The 26,889-nt window shown below is 40.8% G+C and overlaps 1 protein-coding gene across 1 annotated transcript; it reads left to right on the top strand.

Annotated features, from left to right (window-relative positions):
- The first annotated feature begins 572 nt into the window (after window positions 1-572).
- alpi.1 (alkaline phosphatase, intestinal, tandem duplicate 1) lies at window positions 573-25,243 on the top strand. The gene is made up of 11 exons (XM_014149858.3): window positions 573-769; window positions 1,393-1,518; window positions 3,093-3,208; window positions 3,908-4,082; window positions 11,626-11,798; window positions 12,612-12,746; window positions 14,935-15,010; window positions 15,661-15,795; window positions 16,678-16,869; window positions 17,099-17,215; window positions 18,052-25,243. The coding sequence occupies exons 1-11, from the start codon at window positions 673-675 to the stop codon at window positions 18,321-18,323; spliced, it is 1,614 nt and encodes a 537-aa protein (XP_014005333.1). The 5' UTR covers window positions 573-672; the 3' UTR covers window positions 18,324-25,243.
- The last annotated feature ends 1,646 nt before the right edge of the window (window positions 25,244-26,889 follow it).

Genomic DNA, 26,889 nt, shown 5'->3' with positions numbered 1-26,889 from the left:
ACATTTCTGGATTATTATTTACCGTAAGGGTAGAAGGTCTTTTACATATAAAGAACACATTTCACATTGTTTTGGAGTGAATTTCCCCTTTAAAGCAAAGAAAATGTGAAACTTGAAACTTTTCCAACATGAAAAGCACAGCTCAGATCATGACTCAATAAAATATCCCCAAGAATAAGAATGGGGAATTGTACATTCTCACATTTTTAGAGAAATGAAAAGAGTAATTTGTGATTTGCACTACAGTACGTCAATGCCAACACACATTGGGCAGCCATTTTTCCTTTCTGTTAAATTAACTGGCATATAAAAATACACATTAGAGCATTTCCCACATCAAAGAAACATTTCCATTTGAAATAATACACATTTTTAGAGAGTGAGCTGGAGAGAAGAGAGGGGGGGGGGGGGGGGGGGGGGCAAGCCTTTTAAGAGAGAGGGGCTCCTCTGAGTGTGGAACGATACTGGAGGAGTTTGGTCTTGTGTGGTCCCTGCTTCCCCTTTCTCTCTCTCTCTCACTCTGCCTAAGCCTATGAGCTGGCTAGGGCCCTTTGCTTACAGCACACCCTGAGCTTTAAAAGGCTGGGCTGGAGGTCTGAGGAGGTACACTCTCCTCTCCTCCTGAGTGCTGTGTGGGTCGGTGGGACAGCTTTTCCATCCTCCAGGCCAGTGATGCAGGCATCACCACAGAGCTGGGCCTTCAGGCTGCTCCCTCTCCTCCTGGCCTCTCTCCTGCTTGCCGTTACCGGGAGTATTGCCACAGCCGAAGGTGAGGATTCAGGACCCAGCAGCGGCATAGTCCCTGCCGATAATATTAGCACTGGTCTGGGTGGACGGGCGGATGGATGGGTCTTACAGCTAACCTCAGCCGTGGTTCATCTCACAGTTAACCTCAGCCGTGGTTTGTCTCACAGGTATTTTACCCTGATGACGACAGCTTGCCTGTCGAAACGGTGGTTATTAAATTATTGCATCTGAGCTCATAGACTGTGAGGCTCTCCTTTTCTTTTTAACTTTTTAAAGTCATCTCACATGTAACCTTAGGCTTGGTTCGTCTCACAGGTAACCTCAGCTGTGGTTCATAAGTAATTGTGGTCAAGTGTGTGAGTAGAGAGAAAGAAAGTGTGTGTGTGTGTGTCTGTCAGATCCAGCTTATGTAAAGTGTTATGACACAACGGGATGGATGGACTGTTTGTCTTTCCGTTGTTTTTGTGCGCAGTCTTCCTCACACCATCAGGACAGCTGCCACTATTCTGAGACTGAGAGGCATCAAGGTGTTTCTTAACTGGTTTTGTCCTTTTTGACGCCTCCTCAGAACCCAAGTCCCCTAGGAAAAATGTCTACTCAATTGTCTCAACTGTAACGTGCTTTTGTGTTTTTTTTTTCATATAGAGGAGCAGGAGAAAGAGAGGGACCCAGCCTACTGGAATGCTCAGGCCAAGGAGACACTCCAAGCTGCGCTGAGACTCCGCCCCCGAGTGCACCGCGCCAAGAACATCATCCTCTTCCTGGGGGACGGTAAAGAGGCAGAACCATAGACATACGATAACCAGATGGTGTTTATGTAAAGCACGGCATTATCTGGCACTGCAGAGCACAGCCTCTTCACTATCTAGCACAGGGATTTCTTTGTCAATTACAGGAGTAAAACTGGAGGAATACTGTTGGATAAATAATTGGAATTGTAGTTATTGAGGCTCAGGCGTGCATCCGACGAATGTGGTTTAAAGAGAGTAGAGCGGCTTTGGGATGCACACTTAGAGGGACACAAGGTCTCAGTGTTTTTGTCATTGGCTGACAGAATTTCTACTCCGCATGAAAGGTCTATTTTGTGATATTTATGAGGAAGTTCTTCTTCTTCTTGTTCTTCTCCTTCTTCTTCTCCTTCTCCTTCGTCTTCTCCTTCTTCATGAGTCATTTACATTGCCATTTGAGTCATTTAGCAGACGCTCTTATCCAGAGTTAGTGCATTCATCTTAATTAAAACAGCTAGGTGAGACATCCACATATCACAGGCACATTACAGTCACAGTAAATACATTTTTCCTCAATAAAGTAGACGTTAGCAAAGTCAGAGCTAGTATGAAAAACGGAGTAATGTGAGTGTTAGTTTACAAACTGGGGGGGGATTATTTAAGATACTCTTTGAAGAGGTAGGGTTTTAGATGTTTTCAGAAGATGGGCAGGGACTCTGTTGTACTAGATCAGAGTGAAGCTGGTTCCACCATTGGGGTGACAGGACAGAGAAGAGCTTGGACTGGGCTGAGCGGGAGGACCAAGAGACCAGAGGTGGCAGAACGGAGTGCTCGGGTTTGGGTTTAGGGTTTGAGCATAGCCTGAAGTTAGGGAGGGGCAGTTCCTCTTGCTGTTCCGTAGGCAAGTACCATGGTCTTATAGTGTATGCAAGCTTCGACTGGAAGCCAGTGGAGTGTGCGGAGAAGCGGGGTGACATGGGAAGGTTGAACACCAGGCGGGTTGCAGAGTTCTGGATAAGATGCAGGGGTTTGATGGCACAAGCAGGGAGCCCAGTCAACAGCGAGTTGCAGTAGTTCAGATGGGAGATGACAAGTGACTGGACTAGGACCTGATCCGTTTCCTGTATGACGTAGGGTCATACTCTACGAATGTTGTAGAGCATGAACCTGCAGGAGCGAGTCACTGCTTTGATGTTTGCAAAGAACGACAGGATGTTGTCCAGGGTCACGCCAAGGTTCTTAGTAAAGCCCTTTTGTAAGGAAAACCTAATTCTGATTGGCTGGGACTGGCTCCCCAGTGGGTCGGTCTGGCTTCCAAGTGGGTGGGCCTATGCCCTCCCAGGCCCACACATGGCTGCGCCCCTGCCCAGTCATGTGAAATCCATGAATTAGGGCCTCATTTATGTATTTATGTCTTGTGAAATCCATGAATTAGGGCCTAACTGTAATTCAGATATTTTAAATTGTTGTATGTTGCGGCTATATTTTTGTTCAGTATAAATAGAATTGTATCAATATAAGAGGCTTCACAATTAAAGACATTAGGAAATACGTGTTAGGTCTTAGAGCACATTAATGAGGGTGGATGACATCATTGTCATCTCATTTGTCACTCAGGGATGGGTGTGTCCACTGTGTCCGCGGCTCGCATCCTGAGGGGCCAGATGGAAGGAAGGTCTGGAGAGGAGACAGTGCTCGCCATGGATACCTTCCCTTACCTTGCGCTCTCTAAGGTCGGATGGAACCCTGCACTATTTCACCCTAAATCTCTCACTATGCCTCCATTCAATTCACTCAGTACTTGGTTTCATTTCAGGAAGATGTTTTGCATGCTCTGTTCTCTTGACATGTTGTATCTTGTCGTATTTCACCCTACTACAGCTCAGTACAGTCCTCTTGGTGTTGTTGTAAGAAAATGTTACACAGCTTAAGTTGAATTTGACATTTAAAATGAAAATGCAACCATTGTGGTGAAAGCAGGAAACACAGAATTTAGGTCTATGGTCAGATAGAAGTTAGCCAAACATAATGCCAAAATCTTTTCATTCTCCATTAAATTCTACACATTTGGATAAGAATTTCCGGTCTTTTCGATGTCAGTTCCAGCTTCTCTCACAGTCATCAGATAAGGTGCACTGAATGGCAAACAAAATAATGTAGTTTACAGGGACTCAATGACCCCTCCTTTTTTTATGTTAGTTTGCAGTCTATTTACAAGATAGACTGCAAAGTTGTACGTTATCTTATAAAATAGTGTTTAAGAGTCAAGAAGAGACTTCGGACTTTGGACTTTAGTAGCTATTGCAGCTTAGCTGTTACGCAAAGAGCTCCAAGCCTCTTGGCGAAGTTCCTAGGTTTTGGGGAAAGGTTGTTCCAGTACTTATGTATCGCTATGCCCCATAATTTGAGTGTGTTTGTTTTGTGCCTTACAGACATACAGTGTTGATAAGCAGGTAGCAGACAGTGCTAGCACAGCTACAGCGTACCACTGCGGAGTGAAGGCTAACGCTAAGACAGTGGGCCTTAGCGCCAATGCAGTGGCCTACGAGTGCAACACCACGTTTGGGAATGAAGTGTACTCCGTGCTACATCGCGCCAAAGCACAAGGTATGGTGTACTGCAGCACATACACACTCATTTTATACAGACAAGCAAAAACAAAAAAACACACAAAAGTTCACTTACACTACCCATTCACAGCCACCCCATACACATTCCATTGCACAATTGACCCTTCCCAACATTTTGGAAAACCAATCGCAACGCTCCGGTGGATAGCAACTGTCGCTAACCTGTTTTGTGTTTGTAGCTATAGTATCGGAGTCGTTAGAGTCAACACTCTCAACTCTGACTCCAATTTGACAAGATTGGACCAAAATGAGCTATAAATAGCTACAGCTGCAATGTCAGCATAGGCAGGGCAAACTTGTTTAGACGATGTCTAGTATATCATCAAAAGTAATTAGTCACAGCACATTTTTGGACTCATTCAGTAGTTTTTACCTGATTAAGTTGAATACTATTGATGTCATGGTTGTGTGGAGAGACGGACCAAGGCGCAGCGTGCTCTGAGTTCCACATATTTTATTTAGTGAAACTTACAAAACAAAAGGAAACAAACAACTAACCGTAACATCAGCGGTGCTACATGCACTAACTCAAAACAAGATCCCACAAAATGCAGTGGGGAAATGGCTAACTAAAAATGATCCCCAATCAGAGACAATGATAAACAGTTGCCTCTGATTGGGAACCATACCAGGCCAACATAGAAATAAAACACCTAGATAGAAACACCCCCCCAGTCACACCCCGACCTAACCAAAATAGAGAATAAAAAGGCTCTCTATGGTCAGGGTGTGACAATTGAAAACATAAGTTGAAAATTATGCTGTCGCTGCTTCCTGTCAGTAACTTTTGATAAATAGACAGATGTACAGTTTTAAAGTGTCCAAATCACTAACCAATATGCAGAAACAGTTTGTGACATATTGAACCTAAACGTAAAATGTACTATCTACATATACGCTCCCCTACTTACATTTATTTACTTGGACAGTGAAGCAAAACCTTTCACTTTGGCTCTATACTCCAGCATTTTGGATTTGAGATGTTTTAATATGAGGCGACAGTACAGAATGTCACCTTTTATTTGAGGGGATTTTCATACATATCTGTTTGACCTTTAGAATTGAATGCACTTTATGTATCTATAGTCCCCCCATTTGAAGGTGGCATAACCTCTTGACGGGCTCGTCTCGTATGCGGGACGGACATCCAGCGAAAAAATCCTATCGCCATTAGCATAACGAAATTGAATATATATTTTTTTTCAAATATAGGACTATGTTATTTCGTTTTATAGATACACCTCTCCTGAATCGAACCACGTTGTCCGATTTCAAAAAGGCTTTACAGCAAAAGCAAAACATTAGATTATGTTAGAGAAGTATATCGTAAAAGTAGCCACATAGCCATTTTCCGACCAACCACATGCATCACAAATAACCAAAAAACAGCTAAATGCAGCACTAATCTTTTACAAACTTCATCAGATGACACTCCTAGGACATCATGTTACACAATACATGCATTCTTTTGTTCGATAAAGTTCATATTTATATATAAAAACAGCATTTTACATCGGCGTGTAACGTTGACTAACTATTTTCCCTCAAATGCATCCGGTGAAACAGCACTACAATTTACTAAATTACTATTCGAAAACATTTTTAAAATGTAATATTGTCATTCGAAGATTTATAGATGAATATCTCTTGAAAGCACCTGTAATGCCAGATTTAAAAATAACTTTACTGGGTAATCACACTTTGCGATAAAAGGGGATGCGATACTCAGAAAATAGGCTAGCAATACAGGTCAGCGCCATCTTGGAACAATCGCATATCAAATCTAGTCGCCGGCGTCATAATGGTGATGGCCCTCCTCATGTGACCACTTTCCACAGCGTCTCATTCATTCAGTTTTCACAGTAGAAGGCTCAAATCATTTTGTAAAGACTGGGGACATCTAGTGGAAGCAATAGGAAGTGCTCAATGAACCATTGCTCACTGTGTGAATCACAGGCAAAGTGGTGAAGTTGAGTCCGCAATTCAGAATTCCACATCCTGTTACGATCGGTCTCGGGGTTTTGACTGCCATATGAGATCTGTTATACTCACAGACACCATTCAAACAGTTTTAGAAACTTTAGGGTGTTTTCTATCCACAAGTATTAATTACATGCATATCCTAGCTTCTGAGTTTGAGTAGGAGGCCGTTTAAAATGGGCACAAATGTTTTTCAAAAATCGCTGTAGCGCCCCCTATCCTAGGCAAACGACAAGAGGATAAGTATGTGGACAAATTCACTTACAGTGTATCAAAGTAGTATTTGGTCCTATATTCTTGGCAATGATTAAATCAAGCTTGTGATTTTACAAACTCGTAGGATGCATTTGATGTTTGTTTTGTTTGTGTTTCAGATTATTTTATGCCCAATAAGAATTAATGGTAAATAATGTACTGTGTCATTATGGAGTCACTTTTATTGTAAATAAGAATATAATGTGTTTCTGAACACTTCTACAAAAGTAATTAATCTCAGCACATTTTTGGACTCATTCAGCAGTTGTTCGATGCTACCACGACTGCAGATAATCATGAATGAAATGTGAATAATGATGAGTGAAAAAGTTACTGATATGGTATGATATTTATACCTCCGTAACTTTCAATTTAACCTTTTACTGCGGTGGGCTAAATGAAGGGTGAAGAAAGGGGTATACCTAGTCAGTTGTACAACTGAAATGTATCTTCTGCATTTAACCGAAAGCCTCTGAATCAGAGAGGGGCGGATGGCTACCTTAATCGACATCTTTGGCGCGCGGGGAACAGGGGGCTAATTGCCTTGCTCAGGAGTAGAACAACAGAGTTTTAACTTGTCAGCTTGGGGCTTTGATCCAGCAACCTTTTGGTTACTGGCTCAACACTCCTAACCACCAGGCGACCTGCCACCAGGGTCACACAGAGTGTTTCTTGGAAGTCTTAAACAAGTCTACTTTGAAACAAAAGTATACACCTCACACACATGGTTATGGGCTTAAAAAAAAATAAGATACCTGTACTATGTCAGATATAGAGTTGAAATGTATTACATTTTGAGTTTGCATCCCAATATTACAGGGCACAAGTGGTATCTGAATGCTTTGATGAGCATGTAAACGATGTAAACCATATGCCATGCCCATCTCAGTCACCAGATCTCAACCCAATTTAACACTGATGGGAGATTCTGGAACGGTGCCTGAGACAGCGTTTTCCAACACCGTAAAAAATACATTCAAATGATGGAATTTCTTGTGGAAGAATGGTGTCGCATCCCTCCAATAGAGTTCCAGACACTTGTAGAATCTATGCCAAGGTGCATTGACGCTGTTCTGGATCGTTGTGGCCCAAGACCCTTTAAGGACACCTTATGCTAGTGTTTCCTTTATTTTGGCAGTTACCTGTATGTTATCCACAAATTATTGCCACAATTACAGTAACAGTCAAATGTTTGAACACACCTACTCATTCAAGGGTTTTTCTTTATTTGTACTATTTTCTACATTGTAGAATAATAGTGAAGACATCAAAACTATAAAATAACACATATGGAATCATGTAGTAACCAAAAAGGTGGTAAACAAATCAAAATATATTCTATAAATGAGATTATTTAAAGTAGCCACTCCTTGCCTTGATGACAGCTTTGCACACTCTTGGCATTATCTCAACCAGCTTAATGAGGTCGTCACCTGGAATGCATTCCAATTGGCAGGTGTGCCTTGTTAAAAGTTAATTTGTGGAATTTTTCCCTCTTAATGCATTTCAGCCAATCAGCTGTTGTGACAAGGTAGGGGTGGTATACAGAAGATAGCCCTATTTGGTAAAAGATCAAGTCCATATTATGGCAAGAACAGCGCAAATAAGCAAAGAGAAATGACAGTCCATCATCACTTTATGACATGAAGGTCAGTCAATATGGAAAATTTGTGCAGTCGCAAACACCATCAAGCGTTATGATGAAACTGGCACTCATGAGGACCGCCACAGGAAAGGAAGACCCAGAGTTACCTCTGCTGCAGAGAATAAGTTCATTAGAGTTATCAGCCTCAGAAATTGCAGCCTAATTAATGCTTCACAGAGTTCAAGTAATAGATACATCTCAACATCAACTGTTCAAAGGAGACTGCGTTAATCAGGCCTTCATGGTCGAATTGTGGCAAAGAAACCACTACTAAAGGACACCTTTTAGAAGAAGAGACTTACTTGGGCTCTGTCCTTTGGTCTGATGAGTCCAAATTTGTGATTTTTGTTTCCAACTGCTCTTTCACAAAAAAAGAAAAAAATATTATGAGACGCAGAGTAGGTGAACGGATGATCTCCGGATGTGTGGTTCCCACCATGAAGCATGGAGGAGGAGGTGTGATGGTGTGCGGGTGCTTTGCTGTTTACACTGTCAGTGATTTATTTAGAATTCAAGGCACACTTAACCAGCATGGATACCACAGCGTTCTGCAGCGATACGTCATCCCATCTGGTTTGCGCTTAGTGGAACATCCATTTGTTTTTCAACATAACCCAAAACACACTTTCAGGCTGTGTAAGGGCGATTTGACCAAGAAGGAGGGTGATGGAGTGCCGCATCAGATGATCTGGCCTCCACAATCACCCGACCTCAACCCAATTGAGATGGTTTGGGATGAGTTGGACTGCAGAGTGAAGGAAAAGCAGCAGTGGTTTAAAGTACTTAAGTAAAAATACTTCAAAGTACTACTTAACTAGGTTTTGGGGGTATCTGTACTTTACTATTTATATTTTTGACAACTTTTACTTTTACTTCACTACATTCCTAATGAAAATAATGTACTTTTTACTCCATACATTTTCCATGACACCTAAAAGTTATCTGAAACATTTTGAATGCTTAGCAGGAAAATATATTTTTTAACATTTAAAAATAGATTGGCCGTCTGGTTTGCTTAATATAAGGAATTTGAAATGATTTATACTTTTACTTTTGCACATAAGTGTTTTTAGCAATTTCATTTACTTTTGATACTTAAGTATACTTTTACACAAGTAATATTTTACTGGCTGACTTTCACTTTTACTTGAGTCATTTTCTATTAAGGTATCTTAACTTTTACTTAAGTTTGACAATTGAGTACTTTTTCTACCACTGAAATGCAGCCAACAAATGCTCAGCATATGTGTCAACTCCTTCAAGACTGTTAGAAAAGCATTCCAGGTGAAGCTGGTTGAGAGAATGTCAAGAGTGCAAAGCTGTCATCAAGACAAACAGTGGCTACTTTGAAGAATCTAAAATATATTTTAAATTGTTTAACACCTTTTTGGATACTACATGATCCCATAAGTGTTATTTCATAGCGTTGATGTCTTTCATTGCGTTGATGTTCTGCAAAGTAGAAAATTGTAAAAATAAAGAAAAACCCTTGAATGAGTAGGTGTGTCCAAACTTTTGACTGGTACTTTTTAAATACTGTGTGTCTCACTAGCTTAATTTCCATTTAAAGAGTTAAAAAATGCTATTATGCACAATTTAACGGCGCTCTAGAAAGAGCTCCCATAGTGACTGTGCAGCAGCCCATTCATTCCACTTCCCTAGTTAGTGTGTGCCTGCACCCTAATGATCTGGGTAATTGATTAGCAATACACATGGAGCCTTCTTACAATCTCTACTTACCAAAATATTCAAGGATAATCAGTAACCTACGTCAGCCTAGCTGCCTAGACAGGACTTTTGGAGTCGACTCCGACTCTCGGTTGTCAAGGAGTCGAGGAATCTTCTTTTCTGAATTCGACTCTCCGCCATTAAGTTTCAAACGTATTGGAAGCAAATGAGGACAATGGCAAAAGTCATACTGGCAGAGACTTTTCATGAAAAAATGTATCGCTTAAACGGCTAAATAATTGAACTGTGCACCAGGGGTAGTCACGACTGTGATTCCTGAAATACAGAGCCTATTGATGGAGTATTTTACAAATCAGAAAATAATACGAAGTTGCATTGTTTGGTAGCTGGTTAGCTAGCTCACAGTCTTGGTCTTGTCTTAGTCTCAGTGTCTCATTGACCACCATTGCTAACGCTAGCTAGTCCGTTAATATAACTTGTTTTCTCCAAATGCATGTTAGCTAGCTAAGTTAGCCAATGTTATATTATGAATACAACTCTTATCTACTGTTGACAGCAGGATATGATTTTAGATTACTAATTCGTTCCAAAATTGGTTAGTAGCTTTGACTGCACGCTGAGAATGCATTCAGAGCCATCCAGTGGCTAGCCAGACTACAAACTTGATTTTACCAGGTTTATTTTACCAATTTTACCGTCAAGCAGTTGTAATGACAGTTCAACAACAAAGTCTCCAGATTAGCAAGGGGTAGTTTGTGTTTGATTTCATTGTCAAAAACACAGTTTGAGTTCATCGAGAGGGGTTTTCTCCAGTAGTTTCAAAGGGTATTTGAAACAGTTGATTGAGGTAGCAACAGTAACAAAGGGGGCGGGGCTTACAAATGGTCAAGGTACACTATCATTATATATATCTTGTATCCACACCCTCACACACTCCACCATAGATAGATAGATGAGGATGATAGGATTGTAAGGTTATCTAAAGTGCAATGTTCTCAACTTATTATCTACTGTGTGAGGGAGTAAAACGATCATCTCATATTAAGTAACCCTTACAGGCCCAGTGCAGTCAAAATTATATTTTTTCCTGTGTTTTATATAATATTTTACAACAGTTGATGAAACTAACACTGTAAAAGTGTAAACAAATTCCTCATAGTTGCTGTTTGAAAATAAAATCGACACAGGACCTTCTAATCAGCAGGTTAGCTTGGGGGGGAGTGTCGGCTTTCCATGGTGACATCCCCATGTGGTAAATTGGTTAATAGACCAATAACAAAAAGAGTTCCAAACCTCTCTGGCAATAACACCTAGTTTTCCCTTTTCCCATCCCCACTCAGACCACTACCAGGCAGTTGTAGCAAATTTCTTGCTTGAAAAAAAGTTTTTTGCTAAAAAGCAATTTTTGCCCATTTTTAATGGAAATCTATTACTGTAAGGTACTTAACTGTTCCACAGAAATGATTTGATATTGATATAAAATGGCTGTATTGGGCCTTTAACACCCATAACCCTTATACTTGTTAATCATTGATTCTTATATTTAAGGCCGGGATTCATTCCAAAACAGATTAACGACCTGCACACAATAAAATACTTTTAAACGCAATTTCCCAGACATTTGTGAACATTGAGTTGGTAGTAACCATGCTGTAGATGTAGACTCAAGTAGAAATCAGTTTGTGAGCGACAGGTAGCCTAGTAATTGGCTAGTTCCAAACCCTGAGCCGACTATGTGAAAATTCTGTTGCTCCTGTTAGTCACTAAGAATAAGAGCGTCTATTTAAAATGTTTGTATGCCTCAATATAATTCCATAGATGAGTACCATTTATAGAATCAGTTGTTTGATGTGTCTGTCAGTGAATAGCGTGTGCATGTCTAGGGTGTGGAAGTGTTTCCTAATATGGACAATGTACACCTCTGGGTTTGTCAATGGGATATGTGTTCCAGGGAAGTCAGTGGGCATCGTGACCACCACACGTGTACAGCATGCTTCTCCTGCTGCTGCCTATGCCCACTCAGTGAGCCGCAGCTGGTACAGCGATGCTGACATTCCCTCTAGTGCCCGCCGACAGGGCTGTGTCGACATTGCCACACAGCTGGTGACCAACGTTGACATTGATGTAAGTCTCCATGAAGGCCTTTTATTGGTATCACATTCTATATATACTATCATCTCATGTCATTGCTTTTCACTGCAGTATTTCCCAATCCTGGTCCTAACCCACTGGGCACAGATGTCAGTTCAACGTCTATTTTTGATTTGGTTCAGTTGTCAACTAAACTGAATTTAACGCGAAATTGACAAAATAATTCACCACGTCATTGGATTTAGGTTAAACGTTGAGTGAAAAAAAATTAAATAAAAAAAATCCCTTACATTGATTTTTTTTCAAATACAAAAATGTTTCCACGTTGATTCAATGTCATCACATTGACTTTTCTTGGTTGAAATGATGTAGAAACATCATTAATCCCAACCAATGGTTTGCCCAGTGGGAAGAGTCCCAAAGGGATGCAGATTTTAGTTTTGGGCCCTAGCACTCAACAAGGACAGAGAGAGTATTTTTTTGAAACTGCTCTGTTGGTTAGAGCCTGTAAGTTAGAGCGTCTGCTAAATGACTTAAATGTAATGTAAATGTACTGTAAGGTCTACACCTGTTGTATTCGACGCATGTGCCTAATACAATTTGATTTGATTTGATTTGGGAGAGGGAGGATGGGAGAAAAGCGAGAAAACACAATCTGGGGAAAGCAGTTCCCCCTGTGGTAACAGTAATCAACATGAAGCATTTGATCTGATTTAGGTGTGTTAGTCCAAGGGCAAAAAACTAAAATGTGGACACCTTTATGTCCCCAGGACCAGGATTGGGACATACTGTACTACTGTGTGTGGAATGTACACAGTAATATGAAGTATCTATCTGGTGCATCAGGTTATCCTGGGTGGGGGGCGGATGTATATGACCCCAAAGGGAACTCCAGACCCTGAGTACCCCACTTCCTCTTCCCGGAAAGGGGATCGGAAAGATAAGAGGAACCTCATTGACGTCTGGATGAAGGCCCAGCAGGTACACATTGATAATGTCCGTTGTTGGTCACATTGAGGGTATATTGTATGAGCCTTTACACCTAAGGATGTGTTAATGTTCTGGAACCTGTTGTCTGTTAGAACCCCACAGAACTGTGTTAGTGTTCTGGAACCTGATGTCTGTTAGAACCCCACAGAACTGTTAGTGTTCTGGAACCTGATGTCTGTTAGAACCCCACAGAACTGTGTTAGTGTTCTGGAACCTGATATCTGTTAGAACCCCACAGAACTGTGTTAGTGTTCTGGAACCTGATGTCTGTTAGAACCCCACAGAACTGTTAGTGTTCTGGAACCTGATGTCTGTTAGAACCCCACAGAAGTGTGTTAGTGTTCTGGAACCTGTTGTCTGTTCGAACCCCACAGAACTTTAGCCAGTTCCCTTATGAAAATGGCAAAATAACTTTCATGGTCATGTTCATTCGGGCACAAAACGTAAAACTAATTGCAACAGATTGTTTTTTGCAATGGAAAACTTAAATGAGCATTACTCATTGTATTGGTCACGTACACATATTTTGCAGATGTTATCGCAGGTGCAGTGAAATGCTTGTGTTTTTATCTCCAACAGTGCAGTAATACCTAACAATGCAAAATAATACATGCAAATCCCAAAAATGTAAATAAAGAAATTAATAAATATCAGAACGAGCAATTTCAGAGTCTGGAATATCAATATACAGTGCATTCTGAAAGTATTCACAGCCCTTGACTTTTTCCACGTTTTGCTATATTACAGCCTGCATTTAAAATTGGTTCAATTGAGATTTTGTGACACTGGCCTACCTACAATACCCCATAACCAAAGTGGAATTATGTTTTCAGAATTTTCTTACAATTAATTATAAATGAAAAGCTTAAATGTCTTGAGTCAATAAGTATTCAACCCCTTTGTTATGGTAAGCCTAAATAAGTTCAGGAGAAAAAATGTGTTTAAGCCTTTGAGCATGGTGGTGTTATTAATTACAATTTAGATGGTGTATCAATACACCCAGACACTACAAAGATACAGGCATCCTTCCTAACTCAGTTGCCAGAGAAGAAGGAAACCATTCAGGGATTTCACCATGGTGACTTTAAAACAGAGTTTATTGGCTGTGACAGGAGAAAACTGAGGATGGATCAACAACATTGTAGTTACTCCACAATACTAACCTAAATGACAGAGGGAAAAGAAGGAATATACCAAAACATGCAGCTTGCTTGCAACAAGGCACTAAAGTACTACTGCAAAACAGGTGGCAAAGAAATGAACTTAATGTCCTGAATACAAAACTTTATGTTGGGGAAAATTCAACACAACTCATCACAGACTACCACTCTTCATATTTTCAAGCATGGTGGTGGCTGCATCATGTTATGGGTATGCTTGTCATCGGGAAATGGAGGGAGTTTTTTAGGATAAAAAGAAAATGAATAGAGCTGAGCACAGGAAAAATCATTGAGGAAAACTTGGTTCAGTCTGCTTTCCAACAAACACTGGTAGACAAACTCACCTTTCATCAGGACAATAACCTAAAACACAAGGCCAAATATACACTGGAGTTGCTTACCATGACGAAATTGAAAGTTCTGAGTGGCCCAGTTACAGTTTTGACTTAATCTGCTTGAAAATCTATGGCAAGACATGAAAATGGCTGTCTAGCAATGATCAACAACTGATTTGACAGAGCATGCAAATATTGTTCAATCCAGATGTGGAAAGCTCTTACAGACTTACCCTGAAAACATCAGCTATATTCACTGCAAAAGGTGATTCTAAGATGTATTGACTCAGCGGTGGTGAATGACTAGAATACAGTATTATACATATGGAATGGGTAAAACAGTATGCAAACATTATTAGTGACCAGTGTTCCATTATTAAAGTGACCAGTGTTCCATGTTTATGTACATAGGGCAGCAGTCTCTAAGGTGCAGGTTTGAGTACCAGGTGGTAGCTGGCTAGTAACAGTGACTAAGTCCATGTTGATATCCTGTTCCAGTCTGTTTTCTTCCATTTGTTACCCGCTGAACATGAGCCAGGTGTAATTTACAGCTTAGGCCTGTATTTACTACTTAATTGCCAGTAAAATTGTTAGGTGTAACTGATGTTCTGTTATCGCATGACGTCAATGTAAAGCTATGAATAAAACAGTGTCCTCTGTGTCTCTGTGATGTCTGTGTTTCAGGACAAGAATTCCCAGTATGTTTGGCACAGGAAGCAGTTTGACGAGATTAATGTAAAGACTACTGACCGTCTCCTGGGTAGGTTGGTTTTTATCAACATTCTGTTTACATGGACACAAGCACATACACATACACACACACACACACACACACACACCCATCAGAGGCGGCTGGTGGGAGGAGCTATAGGAGGATGTAACATCTGGAATGGAATAAATGGAACGGAGTCAAACGTGGTTTCCATGGTTTCCATATGTTTGATATGTTTTATACAGTTACGTTTTTCTCTCTCCATTCCAGCCATTACAATGAGCCCGTCTCCCTATAGCTCCTCCCGCCAGCCTCCTCTATGTCACACACATATGCACACACCCTACACACTACCACACGTACTATCAAACACACTCACAAACACCCACAAACAAACATTCCCTTTGCCGCTAGTGTATATGAATGTTATCAGGTGTTGAGGTGTTGGTATACCATTGGTATACCATGCCATTCTATTGACTAAGTAATGAAAGATAAGACTGTCACTGAAGTTTTGTCTGAGAATAGATGATTTCCTAATATGGATGCCGTACACGGGGGCTTGAGTTTTTCTTCACCAGGAAAAACGTACTTCTGTCATTAACTGTTACCACCAAAAGGTGAACTGCGTTCCCAACATTGTGTTCTCTCTTTTATTACTTTCTTCCTCCCGCTCTCTTTCCTTCTTGTGGCGGCAGGTCTCTTTGAGCCAAAGGACATGCGGTTTGAGGTTTTCCGGAATGCCACACGTGACCCGTCCATCGTCGAGATGACAGAGAAAGCCATTCAGATCCTCAGCAAGAACCCCAAAGGCTACTTCCTCTTTGTAGAAGATGAGTACCTTTATTTAAAACCCAAAGGCTACTTCCTCTTTATAAAATATTCTTTGTAGAAGATGAGTACCTTTATTTAAAACCCAAAGGCTACTTCCTCTTTATAAAAGATTCTTTGTAAAAGATGAGTACCTTTATTTAAAACCCAAAGGCTACTTCCTCTTTATAAAAAATTATTTGTAAAAGATGAGTACCTTTATTTAAAACCCAAAGGCTACTTCCTCTTTATAAAAGATTCTTTGTAGAAGATGAGTACATTTATTTAAAACCCAAAGGCTACTTCCTCTTTGTAAAAGATGAGTACCTTTATTTGAACACATACTGTAGCATGGGCTACTATTACATATACAACAAGAACTGCTAAGATGAAGAATGTACCCAGGCTGCATCCTGTTTTGCATTTACGACATTGTAATTTTTGACAGCAATTATTGACAGCATGTATTGACAGCTGTGGTTGTATTGAAAGCTGTGGTTGTATTGACAGCTGTGGTTGTATTGACAGCTATGGTTGTAATGGCAGCTGTGGTTGTATTGGCAGCTGTGGTTGTAATGACAGCTGTGGTTGTAATGGCAGCTGTGGTTGTACTGACAGCTGTGGTTGTATTGACAGCTGTGGTTGTATTGACAGCTGTGGTTGTATTGACAGCTGTGGTTGTAATGGCAGATGTGTTCGGTTGTAATGGCAGATGTGTTCGGTTGTAATGGCAGATGTGTTCGTTGTGAGGATCTCAAGTTAGGATTCAATGATAAAGTAATAAAAATATGTCAATTTTTAGGACACGCTCAGTCTTAAAGCCCCCCCATCTTGAGTCAATCATCAACTCTCCTTGAGTCAGTCATCAACTCTGTCTGAGTTGTGTTGTGTTGTTCTTGTTTTACGAGGGAGAATTGACCATGGGCACCATGATGGCATTGCCAAGCTGGCGCTGACTGAGGCTGTGATGTTTGACCGGGCGGTGCAACGAGCCTCCCGGCTCACCAGAGAATCAGACACCCTCACTGTCGTTACCGCAGACCACTCCCACGTCTTCACCTTCGGAGGAAACACCCCCCGTGGAAACCCCATCTTTGGTATGGTCCAAAACAGTCATAGGCTCATGTGTGTTACAGATAGTACTGTGTATATTTTAGAGAGATCCTCAAGGATCGCAAGGATGTCCTACAATGTACACTGTACTGTAAGATATACAGTCAAGGGTGCAATGTTTTTATTTGTCTTTTCACTTCAATGTCATATATTTTTGTGTCCAGCATAGAATGTAATGTTCACCATCATGTTATGTAAACCATTTTGTGTCAGGTTTGGCACACAAGAAGGCAGATGATAGGATGCCATTCACTAGCATCCTGTATGCCAACGGTCCTGGTTATGTACATGTGAATGGAACGAGAGGAAACATCACATTGGTGGATTACTGTAAGTATACTACAACTATTAAAGTAATACAGGCAGTAGCTGTTTTGTAAAATGTGTGTGCATGTTTGTCTGTGTGTGTGTACAAGCGTGCATGCATGTACTGTACATGTATACTTGCAGATGTGCTCATGTTCCTCTTTCGTACATGACTGTGGTATAGTGTAGTGCTTTTCATACTGTTTTGTTCTTAGCCCCTGGCTAGACTGGCGCTGGGCTAGCTTATTCTGTTTTCACACAAGCGTTTGTTAACACAGGTCTAATGATTCACACTTGTATTCCAAAGCCCTGGGCTAACGGACAAACACACATGCGAACAACATTCTATCTCTGCCAGGGGACCAACATTCTATCCCTGCCAGGGGACCAACATTCTATCCCTGCCAGGCAACCAAAATTCTATCCCTGCCAGGCAACCAACATTCTATCCCTGCCAGGGGACCAACATTCTATCCCTGCCAGGCAACCAACATTCTATCCCTGCCAGGGGACCAACATTCTATCTCTGCCAGGGGACCAACATTCTATCCCTGCCAGGCAACCAACATTCTATCCCTGCCAGGGGACCAACATTCTATCCCTGCCAGGGGACCAATATTCTATCCCTGCAATATTCTACACCATGCTCTACCAACTGAGCCACACAGGATAACGTTGGTGCTAGCCCACTTACAATGTTCAAGTGTGAACACTCGCTTAGCCCCAGGCTAAAATCTCCCTTAGCTCAGGCTCTCAGGAGGCTCTTAGCCCAGGGCTAAGGTGCAGTGTGAACGCACCTTGTATGTGTTTATAAACATGTAGACAAATTGGGCTTTAACCACTACCTCTCTGGTTCTCAGACGATGAAGAGTACATGCAGCAAGCTGCAGTCCCTCTGGACTCTGAGACCCATGGCGGGGAGGACGTGGCCATCTACGCCAAAGGCCCCATGGCCCACCTCTTTCACGGGGTCAAAGAGCAGAACTATATCGCCCACGCCATGGCCTACGCAGCCTGCATCCCACCCTACACGGACTGCCCACCACATCCGCCCGCCTCAACCGGACACACACACACCCTCTCTGGGCTGCTTTTCTGTCTGGCCAGCCTCCTCTGGTTCCTGTTCAGATGACGACACACAATCCAACAATCATGGGTACAGTGTCCATATTAGGACAGTTACCGGTCCATGAAAGTTGTGTCAGAGATGGTGGAAATGGGATAGTTCTAGGTTGTCTATTTTGGAGAAGTGTCTAGATTGCTATGTCATATTGCACTGCAGCAATTTCTAACCATCCTTATAAGGTTCTAAATGGAACATGTAAGGTGCTATAAAGATAATTTTCTTAAGGTTCTATAAAGAACCATTAAGAAAGGTTCTATATAGCACCAAAACAGGATTCCGCTATGCTTACAACCCTGTTTGGGGCTATAAAGAACCCTTTTTTATGGTTCTTTATAGAACCTTTATGGAGAATGGTTCTATAAATAACCTTTCACAATCCGAAAGGTTCTTTGTAGATCCTTTTGAAGAACCATAAAGGGTCTTTTAATCTGGTCAGCCATATTATATTGTTAAAATTCCATCTGAGTTATTATTGTGTTAATTGACAAGTAGAATCAAGTGAGCTACCTCTGGAACAACTGGGAGTCCCTGAGTAGAGAATTGAGAAGCACTGATTGATTTAGTCAACCGTTCTCAACTGACACAAGGTCATACGCGAGTCTTTCACAAGACACCGTCACTGGTCACAGTCATATATAATATGTAATGGAATAACACAACACATTAGATAAACTGGAATTACACTCTTACTTACGGTTGCACAAAAAGAGCTGTGACTAAAACCACGGTCCAAAATATTCGTATGAGCCACTAAAAGAGCAAAGAATCCTTTTCTGAACTGTAAAGAACCATTGAAGAGCTCAAAGGGTTATTGGAGTCATTATGGTTCCACTTAGAACCATCACAAATCCCAAAGAACCCCTTGAGGAACCCTCATTTTTTAGTGTGTACACTATTAATGTGGTTTGCAGTGAAACTGGAAAAAAGGAGACCTGGAATGTCACCAAGATATATTTCCTAGTAGAAGTAGGCCTTACTATAAACTCCAAAGAGATGGGGTCTGTATATTTTATTTGCAATCACTAATAGCTGGACTAAGCCAATGAGATGACTGTGGTAACTAAAGAAGATGTAGTGGCTTAAGTAGTATGGTCAGGTATCTAAATTGTATGGCAATTTAAAATGGAGCTGACCATAGCTCAAATAAACCTAAATACTAAATATAGAGATGTTTTTATGTTAAATGCACATGTTTAGTATTAGTGGATTGAATACATCTCTTTGCTTAGATGTGTTTCCATTCCCCTTTAAGCAGTATGGTCAGGTATCCCAGACACCGGTCAAGCCTAGGCGTCCCGCTAGCGGGACAACTTCCGGTGAAACTGGAGGGCGCGCAATTCAAAGAAATAATCATAAAAATTATGGATATTAAACATTTAGGCACATACAAGTGTCTTATATCGGTTGAAAGCTTACATTCTTGTTAATTTAACTGCACTGTTTGATTTACAGTATCTATTACAGAGAAAGCATGCCATGCGATTGTTTGCGGACGGCGCCCCACATCAAAATATTTTTCCACCGGCACAGGTTTCATAAATTCACAAATAGCGATTAAATATTCACTTACTTTTTGAAAATCTTTCTCTGATTTGTCATCCAAAGGGTCCCAGCAGGGACATCACTAGAGATTCATGGATAGGGGGGGGGTCTGGGCATACTCCCCCAGGATTTGTTTTAAAGCCCCCAAAACGTCTTTTCATCATGTATTATTAGAGTAACAACGGGTGTAAAATCGATCAAAATAAGGTTATTTTTGGTCAAGGTTGGCTAAAAGTATACCTGTCTCATAGTTTGTGTTAGACACGGATCTAATATGACTTACTTAAATTCTATCAAAAATAAAGAAATGAAAGTCCAATCTGTCCCCATCCATCCAACACCAACAAAAGGCACAAAAACGGGTGCACTATGTAGCTAAAATACTTTTGGGATGTTATTGAGAGAGAGAGAGAGAGAGAGAGAGAGAGAGAGAGAGAGAGAGAGAGAGAGAGAGAGAGAGAGAGAGAGAGAGAGAGAGAGAGAGAGAGAGAGAGAGAGAGAGAGAGAGAGAGAGAGAGAGAGAGAGAGAGAGAGAGAGAGAGAGAGAGAGAGAGAGAGAGAGAGAGAGAGAGAGAGAGAGAGAGATGTGAAGACATGCAGGTCATATTATACCATTAGAAAAAAATCTTTATTTAAATGTGTTGCTCAAAATTAACCCAATCATTCAGACACATGGAACATCTTAACATTATCATCCACAATGGGGCAAAACTAAATTCAACTAATGAGCTACATACGATTTTAAAAACTGAAAAATAATCAGGAATAAAATCTGATAAAGTATATAATATAACAACCTATATTACATAACTTCTCCTCCTGCTTCTCTCTTTTGATGCTCATTTTGTGGGTGGACGCATCAAAGTCTACCTCCTATTTTTAAACGTGGCAATGCGGTCAAAAACACTATTGTGGCTTAGTGGCCCAAGCACTTCACCCTCAATGGACATGGCTGCAAGACTTGCAAGCCTTTTCTGACCCATTGTCTTACGCAACCAGGAGTGCAGCCGGCGCAATGCACTAAAGGACCTTTCACAGGAGCAGCTGCTCACAAGAATTGTGAGGGCAAACTGAATGATTTCCTTCAGAGAAGGAAACATATCATCATCCAGGAGGTTATGCACAGCAAGTATATCTTTGGGAGGACGTCCAGCCTCTCTTTTACAGGCAAGAAAGTTTCTGGCCACCAACATCTCTTCTGTTTTACATCAATACCGTAGTGCTTGGCAAACTCAGTTAAGCATGATGTATCTAGGAAGTTTTTTGAGTTAAGGCTGCATGACAGCAGACCTGCATCTACAGTCAAGAATCGCTGGTCAAGCTCACAAGCCATCCTGTCCAAGCACGGGAGCAACAACTCTGTTTTCATTGTTTGGGAACAGGACAATTCTGTGCCTAAACCCAAAGAGGTCTCCACCACAAAATCTCCCATTTTCCTTTGTTTGTGCTTTTTTGCTGCATCTGCCTCTGGAATATTGTGAATTTTACAGAGTGCTTTGGTTCTGTCATAAAGTTATGTGGCAAATGCATCTGTGCGTTTGCCTATCAGTGTGTCACATACAACTTGTTTGCCGAAACAAGCTTCTGCCAGGTCTACAGTCTCTTTCTGGAGGAACTTGTGTAGTCCCTCAGTTACAGAAAGAAGGGACTGAAACATCAGTAGCAAATACACAGTGGAGAACTTATGAAGCTTTGCTCTCAGACCAACAGCCATGGGGGATCCAATGGCAGATAGACAATCAAAAATAGCAGTTAAAGTGTCCAGGACTGCATTTATGGACTGCAGCTGACGTGCCCAGCGAGTGTTTGAGAGCTGTACAAGTTCAGCTGATGCTATTCCAAGTTTGGACTGAGCTTCTTTGAACTTGTGGTGGTTAACTAGGGATGTACTGAAAAACGAACACACATTTTCCAAGACACTGAAAAACTCTGAACCTCTGAAATAGCCATGCAAGTATGACACAACACCAAATTAAGCTCATGAGCATAGCAATGTACATAAATTGCCTCCGGATGCAGCACTATGAAATGTGCTTGCACACCTCCTTTGGACCCACTCATGACAGCTGCACCATCATAGGTCTGTGTAACGCACTTTAGGCCTGCTACCCCTCTCATTTGGAGCTGCTGTTGCAACTCATTTGCTATCGATTGGGCATCAAATGACTTGATTTCTGCTAGTGCTAGTAAACACTCCTTAACTGTCCCCTCTGTCACATACCTAACACACAGAGCCAACTGTTCAGACTGCCCATCCCTCGCCTCATCTGCCATAATGGCATACATTCCAGATTTTGACATCTCAGAGACCATGGTGTACATAACCTCTTGAGCACAGCATTCGATCATGTCATTCTGAGATTCTGGAGAGACATACGTCGCATTTGATGGAGTATTGTACCTTTGCAGGAGAGGGTCAAACTCCTTCAAAAACTCCATACATTCAAGAAAGGTCCCTCTATTTGTGCTTTCACTAGATTCATCATCAGCACGGAAAGAGAGTCCCTGTCTTCCTAACATTGAGGTGACCGCAACAATTCTCCTCAGATAATCCCTTCTCTCTGCAATATCACTAGCATGGGCAGATGTTAAAATCTGAGCAATGTTCCCATGAGTGCTAGTTGCCTGGTAGCTTGCCATGTCACAACACTGTCTCTGTGTGTTTGTGCCATTTCATGTTTACTGAAGATAAACAAAGCTTTTTTCCAATTTTTGCAGCCATTACTGACAAAATAATCAAATTTTATTTTTTTGCCAAGAAGTCTACATGGAAAGCAGAAAGCTGCGTTTTTGTGAACAGAGTACTCTACCCAATTGTATTTCTTAAACCAGCAGTGCTGAAATGCCCTTTTCTGTGTACCAAAACTTTCATGTGGGTAGCTATTCAGCTTCACCCAGTGTCTTTGTCACCTAAATCGCTCTCATTTTTGGAAGGAGTTGCTGCAGCGGCTTGATTACTTTTTTTCTCTGGATCGGTTTGTTCTACCTCCCTGTCTGGATCTGTTTGTTGTCCCTCTTTCTCTGGGCATGCTTGCTCTCTCTCACTTTTACAGGTTGCATGTTGATCTCTGCCTTGCATAGAAGCCTCTCTTTCTGCATGACCCTTTAAGATATCATGAACATCATTTATTTTATGCCTAACAAAAGTAAGACATATGCTGTCATATGCTGTACAAATTGAACTGAAAGCTTAAACATCTACTTGATTTTTTTTATCACTAACCTTGATCAGACATGCTCCCTCAGCCCTGACAGCCTCCAGCTTCTTCCCCTCATTCTTGTCTGCTGTGTTTTGACATGTATTGTTATTAAACTCATATCTACAATAACTCAAGGCTTAATAGGTGATTAATCAGTTTAAGTTTTAATTAGTTTTTTTTGAACTGGTAAAATCTTCATTTCTCACCGAATTGGCCTTCGGCAGAGCTGCTGGCACTGCCTCTCTTGAAGAATTTCTGTATATCCATCTAACTTTAGTGGTTAGCTAGCCTACAGTAGAAAAATTGAGGATCAATTGTGATCAACATTATGTCACCTTTTCTACACATGACCTACTGATAATTGTTTTGCAGTGGCCTACTGAATGAAAGCAATTGAGTATGAAAAGATATGTGCATGATGTTACGTCATCTGTCTCATTTATAGCCTGGCACAGATAGCAAAACTACATTAAATACAACATTAACTAGATATCATCGCCACAAAACTTATGTCGAATTTAAAAGACACCGTTACCGTTAGCTAGCTCGCAGCGTCTGTTACACTGTAATTTACAGGCAGCCTCCCATAAACACGTATTGGTTAACAAAGCTTTGATTATGACCAAAGTCTATAGTAGTGAATACTCTCTCTCTCTCTCTCTCTCTCTGTTCTAACTTGCCACAAATTCACATCGTAGCCTATCTGCATGAATTCGTCCTGTCAGAGCCTTTTCCTGTCAGTTTACAGTTAGCTAGCAGTCTCAAGCCACAGCAGTAGCTAACGTTAACCAAAATGTTAGATACAAGTAGACCTAACTGTCACTAGCGCATGCAGCAGCCTCTGCAGCAGCAGCCTCCCCCTGGTCCTAATGCCTGCCCGGTAAGCAGTTTAAGATGCTATGGAATGGTTGACGAAAAAAAAGAAATCACAGAGAAAATATATTGACTGATATATTGATTTATTTAGGGGGGGCTAATTCATATTTTAGGGGGCTTAAGCCCCCCTAAAATAGGCCTAGCGATGTCCCTGAGTCCCAGCTATAACATGTAGTGTCGTTTTATTAGATAAAATCCTTCTTTATATGCCAAAAAGTCAGTTTGGTTGGTGCCATCGATTTTAGTAATCCACTCGTTCAACTTGCAAAGAAAGGAATCCAAAAATCTACCCTTAAACTCTACCCCTGAAGTCAAAATATATTTCAATTTTTTCCTCAGATACCCTAAAATGTAATAAATCTATAATATTTCTTACGGAAAGAAGTATGTTCAATAGGGAACCAATTTTAGTAGGTGCGTCTTGTCTTCTTGGCGCACGCAAACACGGATTTCCAAGACTGTGTCCCTGTACTAAAACTGTTGTTTCTTACTCGTTTTTCAAGTTATAAGCCTGAAACCTTGAACATAGCCTGCTGACACCCAGTGGAAGCCTTAGAAATTGCATCCTGGGAGCTAGAATTGAGTATGCCCTTATACTGGCCATTGGAAAAGCATGGTCTCTCAAAAAAAACGACATTTCCGGGTGTTTTTTCTTTGGATTTTCTCCTACCATGTCTATTGTGTAGTACTCTCCTACATTATTGTAACATTTCTACAAACTTCCTTTTCTTTCCAATGGTACCAATTATATGCATATCCTGGCTTCAGGGCCTGAGTAACAGGCAGTTTACTTTGGGCACGTCATTCAGACAGGAAGTGGAGAAAAAAGGAGCCTTATGAAGTTAAGACTAGTCTGGACTAAAAAGCATGTTCAATATGCTTCTTAGACCAGTGCTAGGCTTAATATGTGTCTAGGGAACTGACAATACAGCTCATTCTAATTTCATCAGTCTTTTTACCCTGTTATTGCTTAAATCACTTGGCTTGGCCAATGGTCAAAGGAAGGTAAAGGTTCTTCTGTTGTTGTTCTGAGAACATTTAGGATGAAATGCTCCCACTGAACTGTGTTATGGACACAGTTTATAAGTAAACAGGAAGTTAACTGCCATTTAGCAAAAGTTTAAATGGTGTATTTTGACCTTTTTGTTACCAGATCAATTGTCTTCCTCAGATTGTACCTCATATTAGCATTATAATCTTGTTTTTGTTGTTGAATTTGAAAATGAATGTTTTTTGTATGAAAACCTTTTATACATTTGTAAAAATTTGTTTGGAATATCTCCAAAAATAAAAACTCAAATGTGTTGATTTGCTCTCCTTCCTCTTTGAATCCAACTCACCATACAATGGAAGGGTCAGTTAAACTACTGTACCAAGGTACGTATGATATATATGAAACCTTAAAAAATACTGTCTGAAATTAACTTTAATAAAATATTCTCACATTGCAGCCATTTTGTTTCACTCAGCCATGGCTGATATATTTGGCTAATTTCCACAACATATTTCCTTCTGTGTTTCGTTAACCACTTTTCCTTAAGTTTTCATATATCTGAGTGAGTTTAATGTGTTTCCATTCCATTTTCCACTCTATGAATAGTTTTGCCACACAAACTGTTGCGATATATGACAGACTTGCCCAATCTGGTTTTCACAGATGCCCTGTAGACAACAGTTTGCTGTTGAAGTGGACACAGGACAGGATAGGTTATATGATCAGATGATTAACTTACACTTTTGGGGCGGCAGGTAGCCTAGTGGTTTGAGCGTTGGACCAGTAACTGAAAGGTTGCTGGATTGAATCCCTGAGTTGACAAGGTAAAACATCTGTTGTTCTGCTCCTGAACAAGGTAGTTGTTCAGGGTAAGAACTGTTCCCGGGTAGGCTGTTATTGTAAATAAGAATTTGTTCTTAACTGACTTGCCTGGTTAAATTGAAAAACTTAAGAGTAAGATCATTTTATTTGTAGATTGGCAGCTAAGCACACTGGCGTAGCACACTCCCCTGGATATAGATAGGGTTACGTAGTGGATCTATAGAGGGTTACGTAGTGGATCTATAGAGGGTTACGTAGTGGATCTATAGAGGGTTACGTAGTGGATCTATAGAGGGTTATGTAGTGGATCTATAGAGGGTTACATAGTGGATCTATAGAGGGTTACGTAGTGCATCTATAGAGGGTTACGTAGTGGATATATAGAGGGTTACATAGTGGATCTATAGAGGGTTACGTAGTGGATCTATAGAGGGTTACATAGTGGATCTATAGAGGATTACGTAGTGGATCTATAGAGGGTTACGTAGTGGATATATAGAGGGTGGTGTAGAGAATATATAGAGAGTTATGTAGTGGATATATATATATATACACACTACCATTCAAAAGTTTGGGGTCACTTAGAAATGTCCTTGTTTTTTAAAGAAAGCAATTTTTTTGTCAATTAAAATAACATCAAATTGGTCAGAGATACAGTGTAAACATTGTTAATGTTGTAAATGGCTATTGTAGCTGGAAACGGCAGATTTTTTATGGAATGTCTACAAAGGCGTACAGAGGCCCATTATCAGCAACCATCACTCCTGTGTTCAAATGGTACGTTGTGTTAGCTAATCCAAGTGTATCATTTTAAAAGGCAAATTGATCATTAGAAAACCTGTTTGCAATTATGTTAGCACAGCTGAAAACTGTTGTTTAGAAAAGCAATAAAACTGGCCTTCTTTAGACTAGTTGAGTATCTGGGGCATCAGCATTTGTGGGTTCGATAACAGGCTCAAAATGGCCAGAAACAAATAACTTTCTTCTGAAACTCATCACTCTATTCTTGTTCTGAAGATCTCGTACAACGCTGTGTACTACTCCCTTCACAGAACAGTGCAAACAGGCACTAACCAGAATAGAAAGAGGAGTGGGAGGCCCCGGTGCATAACTGAGCAAGAGGACAAGTACATTAGAG

The sequence above is a fragment of the Salmo salar genome, chromosome 16 (assembly GCF_965601325.2).
Source record: "Salmo salar chromosome 16, fSalSal1, whole genome shotgun sequence".
NCBI classification, from domain to species: domain Eukaryota; kingdom Metazoa; phylum Chordata; class Actinopteri; order Salmoniformes; family Salmonidae; genus Salmo; species Salmo salar.
This window is presented reverse-complemented; position numbering and strand designations above follow the sequence as displayed.

Excerpts from the sequence above, each read along its gene's own strand:
- alpi.1 (XM_014149858.3), top strand. The coding sequence starts at position 673 with ATGCAGGCATCACCACAGAGCTGGGCCTTCAGGCTGCTCCCTCTCCTC. Across the intron at positions 3,209-3,907 it reads CTTACCTTGCGCTCTCTAAG|ACATACAGTGTTGATAAGCA; the intron begins GTCGGATGGAAC and ends TGTGCCTTACAG. Across the intron at positions 15,011-15,660 it reads GACTACTGACCGTCTCCTGG|GTCTCTTTGAGCCAAAGGAC; the intron begins GTAGGTTGGTTT and ends TTGTGGCGGCAG.